The sequence below is a fragment of the Artibeus jamaicensis genome, unplaced genomic scaffold, assembly GCF_021234435.1.
Source record: "Artibeus jamaicensis isolate MK-2021 breed Jamaican fruit bat unplaced genomic scaffold, CSHL_Jam_final contig_233, whole genome shotgun sequence".
NCBI classification, from domain to species: domain Eukaryota; kingdom Metazoa; phylum Chordata; class Mammalia; order Chiroptera; family Phyllostomidae; genus Artibeus; species Artibeus jamaicensis.
The window spans coordinates 9,152,301-9,165,675 of NW_026521486.1; the positions used below are offsets into that span (position 1 = coordinate 9,152,301).

Genomic DNA, 13,375 nt, shown 5'->3' on the forward strand with positions numbered 1-13,375 from the left:
GAGGCGGCAGGGGAGTGGAGGTGGTCAGGGGTGGTGCCACCCTGGGGCTGTGCCCCAGGCAGAGCGGGTGTGCCTGGGGGAACGGCCAGAGAGTGCCGAGGTAATGGGTATTCCTGACCACTGTGGACTGAGGATGCCTCCCTCTGCCCTTTCATCTGGTGAAGTCCCGGTGCTCGGACCTCAGAATCCCACTGTATTTACAGACAGGGTTTTGAAGGAGGCAATTAAGGACAAACAAGGTCATTAGGGTGGACCAGGTCTTGATCCAATCTGACTGGTGTCCTTGTAAGGGGGAGCACGGCCCTCTGTGAGCCAAGAAGACGCTACCTGCGGGCACCCTGACCTGGAGTCCCCAGAACCGAGAGACAACATCCTTCTGGTGTTTAAGGACCCCCGTCCCCCCGCCCCCGCCATTGGGGGCGTGGGACACTGTTTGGAGCGACAGGTTTCGAGGGTCCTCTGAGGGAAGGGCAGCAGCAGCTCGCAGGCCTCGGTGGCAGAGCTGCAGAAATGTCGGGTGCTTCGTGGGGGCAGTGGGACTCTGACACCACCTCGGGGAGCTCAGCTTATGCTGATCGCCCGTAAAATGACACCTCCTCTTCCTCTTTCACTCCTGTCCTGAAGAGTCTGTCGCAGAGCCATTAGGTGGGACCAGGCAGGGAAGGTGCCGTCTGGGGGTGGGCGGCCGGGGCCCTGCGTGGGGTGTCGGAGCCTGCACTGTGGAGGGTCTGGGCGGGGGCTAGGGTGGTCGGTCCAGGTGCGTGGGGACCCAGGCCAGGCGAGGAGGACGTCGGCAGGGCGGGGCAGGTGAGTAGACACACAAGGTCGACAGCCCCCACGCTTCTCCCTGGCGGAGCAGGAAGTCACAGAGGCGGAAGGGGTGCTGGGAGGAGCCCTGGTGTTGGACCAACGCCGGAGCGAAGTCCGCTCCTCTACAAATGTAAGTGGGACTGGAAGTGCACATGGACCCGATGCTGTGTCCACTGAGACGGCATGTCTGAGTGGGGGGTGCCCCACGGAACGCGCCATAGCCCAGGAGGCTCAGGGGGGCAGGGCTGGTTAGTGCCCACCCAGAGCTCCCACTTGCTGGCCCATCTCTTGGAACCCTTCCCAGACGCCTAGGGGGAATTAAGGGCGGGGGTCCCCATCTGCTCTCCCTGCAGGCCCTTCCCACTTGAGCTCCCAAACCCACCCCTCAGAGAAGTGGAGTGGGGAGGCAGAGGGCAGAGTCTGCGTGAGGCTTGGGTTTGGGGACAAAGACCCCTGTGCAGTCAGTGGCACTGAGGGCAGAGAGGGACAGTTCAGGGGCTGGCTCATAGCCACCTGGCCTCAGCCATGTGCCCCTGCAGGATCTGGTGCGTGCAGCTCTGCTGCCACCTTGTGGTGACTGTGGAACACTGACCTGAGCCCGGGGCCACCTCCACAGAGGGGCTTTCAGAAGTGCCCACTGAATCTGCAGAGCGATCCAGGATGCCTGGGTGGACCCTCCTTGCTCCTGTGGCCCCCTTAGGGGCAGCAGCCCAGGCCCAGGAGAACAACACAAAGGCGGGGCTTGCGGGAGCTGAGGCTTCTTGGGAGGTCGAGTCCCTGAAATTACCCAGAGTCAGAGGGTCTGGATGGACACTTACTGCCTCGTGAAAACCAGAGCCTTCCTGTGACCTGGGTGAACGCACATCCAACTAACACAGGATGGAGCAGGCAACCTCCAGTTTGGACCGGCTGAGTGTGGTACGGCTGGAGGGCAAGGGCCCAGGGTGCCGCCATCTCCCCCAAAATGGGTCAGGCCAGGCTGGTGGCTGGCTGCCCAGGGGAGCATGGGGTAGCTGCCCCCACCCCCAGAAGAGGTGGCTTAGGTTGGGGACGTAGACTCAGCCATCACCCTTCCAGGCCTGCTCATGGGCAAGCTGTGAAGCCTGCATAGAATGAGCCTCCTTCCATTTAGAGGATGGACAAGCCTAGGGTCCCCTGCATCTGTCCCCAAGCTTCTTTCCTTGTCCATACTCCACCTGGAGGGCTGGCTGGTCCAGGTCTCTGTGTGCCCAGCCCCGGGCCACACCTCAAAGCGCAGGTCTGCCTGTCCACTGCTGACGGGGGCTGGTGGCTGACGGAGCTGCAGGCCCCCCTGCAGCCACCTGGGTCCCGCTCTCCTGCGTGGGCTGACCTTTCCGGCAGGTCAGTGCCCCAGCCCACACCAGTCCCCTCCCCACCACCACAGAGGGCTGGGCCGGGAGGTGCCAACATGCCACCAGCAGTGCCTCTCGGAAATTCCAGGCTGGAAGAAGTGGACATTCTAGATCTGAAAAGGTGGCACCCAAGAGTGAGGCCCACTGGCCGCCGGGACTGAGATGAGAACTGACCTGGCTCCTTGGGCTGTGTGCCAAGTCATGCGAAGAGCCTCAGTGTTGTCCCCTGACAAATGAGGGTGTCACTTGGCACTGAGGCACGAGCAGAGACCTGGCACATGACAAACAACTGCACCTGCACTCCTGCTGAGCTGGGCGGCTCACATGACCGTCACAGCCGCAGCCCCAGTGTCTGTGAGACAAGATGGTGACTGCTTTGCCCGGGGCGTTGTGGCAGTCCCACAAGCCCACAGAGTCCCTTGTGTGGCACCTGGGCTCAGCAAGGATGCTGTCTGCTCCCTGCAGGAACGTCTCCCCACACTGATGACACTGAGCTCCCACTGGAGGTGGCTGCGCCGCAGCAGGTGGGGCAGTGGTGAGGTGCCCTGAGCACCTTCAGGGGGCGTCACTCGGAGGAACGGCAATGGGGTGAAAGGTGGCCGGGCCGCTGTGTGAGGTGCCTGCACCTGGTGAGGTATGGCTGGGGGCCAGGCCCACTGCTCCCCCTGTACCACTGCCAGATGCCACCCCCTGGATGACGCCAGCTCAGAGTGCCCAGACTGTCCCAGCCACTGGTGACACCAAGAAGTCACTTCCCACTTAGGGACTGAACACCACTTGCAGGGTGGTTTTCTGCCTTTAATGGGGGATATTATAAAGGCACCTCTCCCAGTACAAGAGGATCAACGCCGCGGCCCAGGCCCGGCAGGAAGAGGAAGGGTGGGGAAAAGGCAGTGGAGGAGACTGTGGGCCGCAGGTGCTCCAGGCGGGCCCCGAAGCCGCCCCTGTGGCCTGGGGCTGGGGCACTCTGGCCCCACTGCACAGTTTCCTACTGGACAGACGGCGTGTGGCCTGGTAGAGGGCCACACCCCCAGTCCTCGACGACAGCGGACCAGAGTCTTCCGGCTCCGCTGGAGGCAGGGGCTGGGGGAGGGACCGAGGCTGCAGCAGAAGCTTGCTCCCAGCTTCCGACCAGCAGCGTGGACTCTAAAGAGGGCTCCCCTGGGGATGGGTCCAGGGACAGGATCACCCAGGGCAAGGAGAGGCCACCAAGCAGCTAGCCTGTCTGTCCCAGGCCACCCAAGTCTCAGCTAAGTCAGAGCAGTTGGCTGGAGAGGGGGAAGGAGGCAGGAGTGGCCAGGGTCCCAGTGAAGAACTGACCCGTCCCCCCGATTCATCTGCTGCCTTCCCACGCCCCAAGCAGTATGGCCCGGCCTCGAGGAGAGAAGGGGGTGACAAGCTACCCCCAAAGCAGCCTTAACACTGAAGGAGGGACAGAGGCCCCAGCCGAGGGGTGTGGGAGCGGCGGGGTTTGGGCTGCAGGGTGCAGCCCCCACTCATAAGGCGAACAGCATGTCATCATCTTTCTCCTGGGTCTTCTTTCGAGGGGCGCTGCCAGGACGGGGCCCCGGGGGCCCCTCGGCCGTGGGACTGGAGAGGCTGGGCAACCGATCAGCCACTTTGGCCCGTTCTTCCAGGAACTTGTCAAATTCTAGAGAGACAAGAGAGGGGCTGGGGGTGGGCTCTGAGGCCTGAGTGGGGTGGGAGGGTGGGGGGGAACAGGCAGGTGGTCAGGGCCGCAGCCCACTACCTTCACTGGTGACGCCCTTGGGCTCTTCCACGTCATTCCCCTGAGAAGGCAGAAGGAGGCAGAGGTCAGGTGGGCAGGGGTGAGGGGGAGCGGGGCAGGCAGGGCCCAGCCTGCGGAACCAGAGTGACCCAGACGCAGGCTCTGCCGCCGAGGGCCTGGACCTCCTCTCAGCCACCAGGCCCTGGGCGTCGGCTGCCTTCTCTAAGCCTGGCTCTTCTGCTTGGTAAAGCTTGTGGGGCTGGTGGGGAGATAAGAGGGAGCAGCACAGGCAGAGCACCCAGCGCAGGGTGTGATGCTGGGGGTCCTCACTGAACGCTACTTCCTTCCTTCCCTGTGTCTAGGGGCGTGGACAGACACACCCCTATGCTGGGGAAGGCTGACTGAGACTGAGGCCAGGCACACTCGAGCTGGGGGCTGGGGAGGGGTAAGCCTCTGCCGCAGACAGAGCAGATGGACCCTTGCTTGACCTCGGGCGGAAATGTGGTCTCAGTGGCAGCCTCTGGGCCTGGAAGGGCATGTGGTTCTTGGCCCCCAGAGAGGGGGGTAGCAGATGCTGGGGAGGGAACTTACTGGGGGGCGGGGAGACTGCTTGGACCCCCACCCACCTCCTCCTGGATATGGCACCCTTTTCAGCTGCTTATCAGTCTCCCGATCTATGAAATGGGTGCTGCAACTCTCCCTCCCGCTGGCTGGCGCTATGGCAGGGGCGGAGCTCAGCACTGCTGTGGTGGCCTCCCGGGTCCCTCACACTCAGTGGGACCTCACAGGGGCAGCATGCTCAGGGAGGGGCAGCGCCCGCAGCTTCGAGGGGTGTGGTGCCGGGAGGAGGTGGGTGGCTGGCAGGAGATGGGACACTTCCAGCTGCTGAGGTGTCCCACACTAACGCTCCCTTTTGTCACCCACTAGCTGTCTACCCCGCCCCCATGACCAGTCGCTTCCTCGTGAGACAAACGGGGGCCCTGTCCAGGGCAGACTGGGAGGACCCCGACTCACCACGTCAGTGGACAGCCACTGCTCGATGTCCTCCATGAGGCAGGCCTGCGTGACGGGGATCTGGAAGGATGGGAGCAGAGTGAGGCCCTGCCCTGAGCCTCCTGACTTATGAACTGGGGCCAGTTGGACCTGCCGTGCCCCTTGGGGAGTTGAGGCCCTGCCATCCCCTCCAGGAGCGCCCCTGCCAAGCTGCCTGGGACCCTTGGTTCTGCCCCTGGGGCTGGGCCGTGGGCCAGCGAGGGGCCCCTACCAGCTGGAGCAAGGCCGCCAGGGGAAAAGAGACACCCAGCTCCCATGCACCGAGGGTGTGGGCGAGGCTCCAGGCTGTGGGGAAAGGGATTGGCCCAGGGAGAGGCTGAGCACAGGGGCTCAGGGGTGTCGGACAGAAGATGCCGCCCAGGGAGGGGCCGGCTACCAAGGGTAGGCTGGGGGCACGACTATGTGCAAGGGGCTGCCGGGTTCTGCTCCCTGTGTGTCCAGAGTTCAGGGCGGAAGGGCCGAAGTGAGGGAGGTGCCAAGACCTGAAAAGGCCAGGCTGGCGGACTCGGGGCAGTGGAAGCTCCGCACAAGGACATTTCTCTCTGGGTCACACAGACGTGGCTCTGCCACGGAGGCCTCTGCCCAGGGACCGGGGGCTGCGGGTTGGACCGGGGCTGGGGGCTTCCTTCTCTGGATGCTCTTCAGTGGAAGGACCTGCCTGGAAGCTCTGGGCAGATTTTGGAGTCAGAGCCTGGAATCTGGCCCAGCCCCAGTCCAGCGTGACTTCAGGCAGGTTCCTTTGCTCCTTTGAACCTCGCATGGCCCACCCCTCGTTACAAGGGTAACAGCAGCACCTACCGTCCAGGTGGCTGTGAGGGTTACGTGAGACAATGGCTATAAAGAGCCTAGTGCAGAGCCCGACAAAGCGGACATTTAAGAGCGCCTGTCACCAGAGAGCCACTTTGGGAAAGAGGGAGTCTTTCTCCCACCAAGCCCACTGGATCCCCAAGATGCGCCTTCAGCATCTCGGGCCCCGAGTGGGCAGGGAAGCCCAGAGAGGAGGCAGGAGCCACTTTCCCAGCAGCACCGGTGGCAGGAGCGAGAGCTCTGGGCTGCCCGCGCCAGCTCCCTCTCCCACTCCACTGTCCGCTGGAGCTCCGCCCAGAGCCAGGCAAGCCCCCATCACCTCCAGCCACCAGAGGGGATGCCCAGCCTCGTGCTCCAAGGGGCCAAGGGGCCGTGGAAGCAGCAGGGGAGGGAGCAGGACCGCAGTGAGTGCCGGTTTGGGCCCAGCAGGCCCCTGGCTGCCCGGGCACTCATGGCGCCCGCCCCTTGCTCTCCTCTGAGTCTACGGTCCTGCTCCCTCTGACAGCACCTCCAGGGCAGGGCCCCTGCTAGCGACCGCCCCTCCTCACCATGCCTTGTCTCACCATCCAGTCACTGAGGCTCTTCTCACTGCTGCCTCCCATCTGGTGAGAAAGGGTTGCACTGAGGGAGGTGGGAGGGCCAGGGCCCAGGCCACTGTGTGCTGGTAGCTTCTCTAACAGGGATGCTGCTTTCAGGCCAGAGGGCCTGCTACCCCATTCGGAGGCCTGTGTGTGTGCACGCACGCATGTGTGGTTGGCGTGCATGCTCGTGCAGGTGTGTGGTGAGCGTGGCAGCAGGCTAAAGGGACAGGGAGCCGCAGAGGGTGTCTCACTGTGAGTGAACCACAACGCCCTGGGCCACTGGAGCCCTGAATAGGCAGGGAAAAGCACCCCCACCCTCTCCACAGAGACCCCAGGGGGCAGCCCCGAGACGGCCAGTCGGCTTTCGGGGGGTTTGGACAGGCCTCTCAGGCTCGGATGCACTGGTTTATCCCATCCTCTCCGGCTTATGGATGACAAGCAGGGGCTCCTTGGCCCCAGACGGACTGGTGGGAGAGGGAAACGAGTCCTGCCTCCCTGCCCTGGACAGACCCCACGTGGGGCCCGGCACACACACCCACACGTCACAGGACGTGTCGACTCGGGCGGGCGGCGAACGCCGGCTGCCACGGAGCCGGCACTTGCTTCTACTCCACTTGGCGGCTTGAAATCACATTCTGATGGTTCAGTGGGAGAAAGCCTTCCCACCAGCCAGACTTAAGCACCTTGGGAGCAGACGTTTACTGACCTGGTTTTAAGAAAGTCATACCCTGATCTGGTGGAAGTGGCTTAAATCTTTCAAGTTATCAGAGGTGAGTGAGCCTTCGTTTATCAGTTTTGCTTTTCTGCAAGTAGACGGATTTCCGTCTGCGGCTACCTGCGAGGAGGTGTAGGAGCCAGGAGACCTGGGTTCTAGTTGTCAGCGTGCCCCTGAGCTGCTGTGTCCCCTGGGCAAGTGACGCCTGTCTCTGGGCTGCAGCTCCCTTGTCTGCCACAGGAAGCGGTCGCTGGGACGGCTGCCCGCCGGGCTGTGGCCTGAGCTCGTGCCCAGGAGAGGCCAGGGGCCCGAGACGGAAGCGCTTCCAGCAGACAGAGCTCCCGAGTGCCCGACTCATGACTCCTGCAGCCAGAGGCCGGCCTTCAGAAAGGAAGGCTGGGCAGGGCGCTTGCCTGGGCCCCTTCAAGTTCTGAGGGCCTTCTGGGTCTTTGTTACCAAAGTGGGCTTTGGAGCCAGACAGACGGACAGGTGTGAGAGCCCAGGCAAATCACCTCACAGTTCTAAGTCTCGGTGTTCTGTCCGTAAGTGAAAAAACCAGCCGTATATGAAGAGCGAATACTTCACTGTGTGCCAGGACCACGCTAAGGATGTCACAGCCATTGGCTCCCTCTGGGGCTCAGTGTGTTACCATGGAAGGGGACAGTGACACACTCGAAGGGTCCATGTGGTGACCAGTAGGGGGTACAGAGCTTAGCACGGGGCTTGCAGGGATGGGCTCTGTACGGTGACAAGCCACACAACACACACAGGCGCCCTGACTCCCTCGCTGGCCAGGGCATGCCCTGCGCTGACGTGGGAGCGACTCCTGAGATGCGGGGGAAGTCGCCGGGACTCAGCCGGGACTCCCCCTCCCAACAGGAGGCTGGGCGGCTCCCACAGCCTCCCACTGCTCTCCCAGCTTCCACGCTGGCTCCTTCTAACATGGAAGCCAGACGAATGTCCCCCTCTGCTCAAGACTGTCCACTGCTTCCTCCTCACACAGAATGAACCCCAGGGTTCTCACGGCGGCCCTGAGGCCTTCTGGTCTCTGCTGCCGCTGAGGCTTTGTCCCCACCAGCGAGTCCCACCCCAGCCTCAGAAGCCCTGCGCTGCCACCAAGCCTCTCCTCTGCCTCTCTCGGCCCCGGGTCCTGCCGTTTCCGACGCCTCCCAAGGAGCAACTCTGTCCACCTACTGGGGCAGAAACTGTCACAGTCCCGGCAACATCGGAAACAAACTCAAAGGTATGAGAAGTATACTTGGAGCTCGTGCCCGGGGCAAGGGGTCACCCACACTGCGTGCTCAGTGCTGGCACCTGGCTGTCAGTGAACACAGACTCTGCAGTTAAATGGAACCAAAACGATGCCCAGGGTGCCTCCCTGTGGTCACAGGGTGGAAAGGCAGGCGAGCAGCTGGGAAGGGCAGCGGCGGCTAATGCTGCAGCTCCAGTTCTGTTCTCTTGCTGCCCCCCGCCCCCCCCCCATCCACGCTCCTGCAAGTAACAGGCCTCTAGAGAGGCGGTGAGCTAGAACGCTGGCTGAGCCCTCAGGCTGCGCCGAGCACCTTAAATACACCCTCTCCTGCATCCTCACGAATCACGTGGGCACATGTAAGCTCCGATATACAGATGAAGACGCTGAGCCGGGAAGGTCGTCATGTCATCTGTCCAAGGACACACAGCTGGTGAGGTGGCACTGGGGAGAGGACCCAGGCTGCCGGACCGCAGTTCTGTCTCAGACTCAGGCCTGAGGCTTTGCTCTAACCTCCTTGCCGTGTGAACTTGGGCCGATGACCAGGTTTCCTCAGCTGTGAAAGGGGACACTCACACTAGCTACAAAGGGCCAAGAGGACAACCAAATGAGGACGGGTGGCAGGTGTGCCAATCCAGTGCCTGGCACATGGGGGACATGGGGGCAAGCATTTCCTGTCCCCCTCTGGGCCCTCTGCTCACCGCTCCGGTGCTTTGCTGCCGGGCATCCAGGGCTCCAGCCAGGCCGTCCGTAGCTTGTGGGTCTTCATATTTTACCCTGAAACAGAGGCCACCATGGCCATTAGATGCTGCTCTTGTGGCACCAGGCATGCCAGCTGGTGTGAGATGGAGGGAGACGGGTAGGGACAAGCTGGACTCACACCTGGTGTGGACCTGGGCCGTGCCGGGGCACGGCTGGCTCAGGCACCCTCCGACCTGCAGGCCTGCTGGGACGGGAGGAAGGACCCCACCTGCTGCCTCTGGGAATGGGATCCAGGGTGGGCTGCACGGCCGGCAGCAGGGTGGCTGGAGGAGTGGGGGAGGGTGTTGCTGGCCAAAGCCAGAACAAGACCACCAATGGCTGTCACACATTTGACCAAACTCCAGGGGTGAGACAGAGGGCCAATGAGCCCATGCCCGTGGAGAATTCCTATCTCTGGTCCCTTCTGAACAGGTCCCGGGTGACAACTGTACCAACCGCGACTCTGTGTGCAGCTGCACAGGAATGGAGACTGTGCCGCTGGGAGTGGACAGGGAGAGCTGGCTCACCACCGGGCCGTCCCCGCCATCCCTCCCAGTCCGCAGTGCATTGTGGGGTGTGGGGAGGAGCTGGGAGGGATGGGGGCTGACACAGCGGCTCCTGGGCAGACGTGGACAGGGAAGGAGGGTCTGCTGGATCTGAGGTGGAGTCTTGGCAGGAACAATAAAGCAGGAGTGGGAGGAAAATCTGGGCTAACGAGGGGGCTTGGTGTGTCCCCTGGCTGCTACAGAGGGGCCATCCAGGGGAGGCAGGGGACGTCCCAGGAACACAGCCCTGATGCTGTTATCCCCGCTCTGAACCACCCACCGGCAGAGGGGAGGTGAGACCTTGGCACTGGGTCAGTGCGGCATGTGGGGAAGAAGGGAGCCCCAGGGCCTCAGTTACAAAGGGAGATCCCTGCACGGGTAGAGACGAGGGACTCTTTCTCCAGGTGTGGGTGAGTGTGGGTGAGTGTGGGCTGGGGGCGCACCCCGCACTCTGCTGAAGCCGAGGCAGCACCAGCTCTGGGCTTTGGGAATGGGGACCCTGTCACACTCAACTCCGGCAATACCCATCTGTCCTCCTGGGGATGGGGCAGGCTGGTACTTCAAGGGGCCTCTTGAATAGCCCCCACCCCAAATTCCCACACAGCCACTCTGAAGAGCGCTGTCGCCCCCTCCCTCCCATGGGACGAGCAGTCAGCCGAAGAGCGCAGTCACCAGCCAGTTCACCCCCGGGTGCATGGCCCCTGCTCATGACAAATGAGCCGGGGACAACCTGCAGGGCCTCCTTGCTGGAGCAACCTGAAGCTGGGGGGCAGGCGGTGTGCTTGCTCAGGCCCTTCCGGAGAGGAGCTTAGCACCCCTGGCTAATGCTGGGCAGCGAGCACTGGGCAGTGGCGAGGAGGAAGCGATGCCAAAAATTGTGCAGTGCGCCCTGACCCAGGGAGGGGCTACTCGCTCAGGGTGTGGAAGCAGTCATTTGCTGTCCCTGCGCCCAAGACACAGCAGGTGCCTTGCGGTCAAAGGCAGAAAAGGGCATGTCTGGGAACATACAGAAGCCGATGCTTCCCTTCACCCGAAATGTGTGTTCTTCCCCAACTGCGCTCATCACCACCACTCCTCTCCCTGTCTGTCTCTCCCACACTCACACCTGCACGGCCTGAAGGCCGAAGCTCGACCACCCCGAGGGGCCAGGCCTGCGGCTGTGGAGGGCCCAGCCGACCCACCGGAGGACAACCACATGGCCCAGACGGGGCTGCAGACCGGGGCCAGGCGTCTGTGGTCCCATGCCCAGCATGGAAGGGAGGGCTACTCCTCCGAAGGTCCCGGGAAGACTGCTGGCGGGGGCTGGACCTGGGCCACTTAGGGTGACACAGTGGCACAGGAGGAAGTGGAGTGCGCCCTCAGAACGATGCTGTAAAAGAAGTTGAGGAACAGCCTCCCTGCTTCCGGCAAAGCCTGGCTAAGGCAGCCCTGACCGGCTCACCCAGATGCGCCCGTCGCTCTCCTTGGAGCCCCAAGTGGAAGGGCCTGGTCAGGTGGGGAGGCTGGGACCATGGCAGCTGTGGTCAGGGCTGGAGCAGAAACGCAGGCCCGACAAGGAGCTGGCTTCCTGGCAGGCAGAGCTGGCAGAGTTCAGAGGGAGGCGTGGGCCAGATACCCAGGTAGACAGAACAGCACAAGGTGAGGAGGCCAAAGGATAGTCAGGTGACCAGGGCTAGAGACCCAGCTGGACCAAAACAGAGAGCGCCCGGCTGAACAGAGGAAAAGGAACTCCGAACTAGGGCACATTACTGTCCCCTGAGGGGCACTTCCTGCGGGGGTGGAGACCAACCCTGGGGGCCTGCGGAGAACCCGAGGCCTGAGAAGGTACGTGATATTGCGTCGGACCATCTGCTCTGCCCCTGGCTGGCACGCTCTCTCCTGTCTCCGGGCCTCTGCACATGCTGTTCCCATGGCCTGGAGCGCCCATCCCGACGTCCCCGACCCTGCTGTCCAGGCCGCAGGGCCTGGTGCACCCCGCCAGGACAGCGCTCTGCACCGCACGGCAGTAGGCCGTGTGCACGTCTCTCCCGGAGGCTGCAGGCCCCAGAGAGAATGTTCCGGGTGTGCTTTTCTCTGGCCCTCAGGGCCCTGCTTCCGTAACAGCAAACCTCGGCTAGGCTGGCAAGCTGGGCCAGGTGCCCGGGGCTCTCTGACATGGCTAGTGTGCCGCATGCCAGGCCTACTGGGGTGGGCCACCCTCCTGGCTGTTAAGTCCCATTGGACTCATTAGCTTCTGCCTGCACAGCAGCCTCACAGTGTTCCTAACTCCATGGCAACTGTGGGCTGCTGGTCCCAGGGCACCTGGGCTTGGGACTATAGATTCTGCCCGAATAATGGCTCACCAGCCCTCCTTTCCCCAGAGTTGTCTCGGGCCAGTAGGCAGGGCTGTGGACAACCCCACAGACTCAGGCGGGCTACACCTGGACTTGCCACTGTGGAGAGGGGGTGTCTGGGCCCTCTGGAGGCCCCCCAACAGTTTCCAAAGACAGCAGAGTTACCACCAGGGAGACTCGGGGTCCTACACCAGCCTCGGCACGCTGCTTCCAGACACGCCCGCGGACAGTGTGTCATGGGGAGTGGCAGCCAGGGGCCGGCCACAGGCCTTGACTGCTGAAAGCATCTCCCTGGAAACGGACAGTCCCCACGGGAGGACAGAAACCCAGCTCTGGGGCAGAGTGGGCAGACCTGAGAGGGGCGACAGGGAGTATGGACCAACAGAATCGCCTGTGAGGGCCCCTGAGGGGCCCTCGGGAGCCTCCCTGCCGGCCCCGGAGGGCTTGGTGCGCTGTGTACAGTGCGGTGGGGACCTGAGCCAGGCCGGAGACTCTGTTCTCTCCCCAGACAGACATGGGCTCCCACCCCAGGAAGCCATTTAGCTGTCTGAGCCAGGGCAAAGGACCCAGCCTCTCTGTACCTCAGTTTCCTCATCTGATCAGCTTATGTAAGATTTTGGCACACAGCTGGTCGTGAACCTACAGGTGGTCCTCCCCCCATGCAGCTCTGCCACCTGGCTACAGGCTCTCTGGGCCACATGGGACTGACTTGGGGGGAAGGAACTCTGCCATCCTGAGGGGACAGGCAGGGGGCTGTGTGCTTGTCCGCAGGGCATGACCACCCTTCAAGGGGGTGCTCAGGGACCTGGACAAAGACTCTTCTCTGGCAGGGATGCCCCAGACTGCAGAGGGTCAGGGGAGGGCCGGGCCACTCACTCTTTCCGCTGCTCAGCCAGCGAGCTGCCCCGAGTCAGCGCAAACATGTCAAACTCGTCTTCCAGCCGGCCGGAGGTCTCCAGAGACTGCAGGCCAGCTCTCACACTGCCGGAGCCCAGGTCTGCAGGGACAGAGGGGCCACGTAAGACTCCACCCGCCTGTCCTTGTACACGCTGTGGCCAAGCTGCTTCCTGCCAGGCCCAGGGTGGGCTCTGGATAAGCAGCTCGAACGGTGGGGGGTGGGGTGGGGTGTGAGACAGGGCGGGATGTATGGATGGGGCAGGCCACCTGCTGGCTGAGGGACTGAGAGTAGTCACTTCTCTCGAAACGACCTCCTAGGGCTTGACACGAAGCATGCCATCAGTAACGTTAAAACTGACCACAGTGTGCACCGGCGGCTGCTGGTGCAGACTGGGAGTGCGCTCGGGGCCTGGCACTGGTCTAAGCCGGGTTCACCCCGAGCTTACTCAGTCCTCACGACGGCCTGGGAGGAAGGGCCCATTCCTGCCATTCCAGAAGAAGAAAGAGGGACACAGGATGTTCAAGGGACTTGCCCAAGCTCA

General features: G+C 62.9%; 2 protein-coding genes across 5 annotated transcripts in view; both read right to left on the bottom strand.

Annotated features, from left to right (window-relative positions):
* HMOX1 (heme oxygenase 1) overlaps positions 1–13,236 on the bottom strand; it is a 38,475-nt gene extending 25,239 nt beyond the window's left edge. Inside the window, exon 1 of the mRNA XM_053662255.1 lies at positions 13,233–13,236. The gene's annotated coding sequence lies outside the window, so the exon portion shown is untranslated. The remainder of the gene's footprint in view (positions 1–13,232) is intronic.
* TOM1 (target of myb1 membrane trafficking protein) overlaps positions 2,964–13,375 on the bottom strand; it is a 39,236-nt gene continuing 28,824 nt past the window's right edge. For 2 of the 4 annotated variants that reach the window (XM_037160080.2, XM_037160083.2), the window contains exons 11-16: positions 12,813–12,933; positions 9,019–9,094; positions 6,321–6,374; positions 4,927–4,986; positions 3,934–3,973; positions 2,964–3,834 (exon numbers count right to left, since the gene is read on the bottom strand). In XM_037160080.2, the coding sequence (XP_037015975.2) occupies positions 3,680–3,834; positions 3,934–3,973; positions 4,927–4,986; positions 6,321–6,374; positions 9,019–9,094; positions 12,813–12,933 (506 nt within the window). In that variant the 3' untranslated portion in view covers positions 2,964–3,679. The remainder of the gene's footprint in view (positions 3,835–3,933; positions 3,974–4,926; positions 4,987–6,320; positions 6,375–9,018; positions 9,095–12,812; positions 12,934–13,375) is intronic. The other 2 variants (XM_037160081.2, XM_037160082.2) reach the window with 2 other exon arrangements.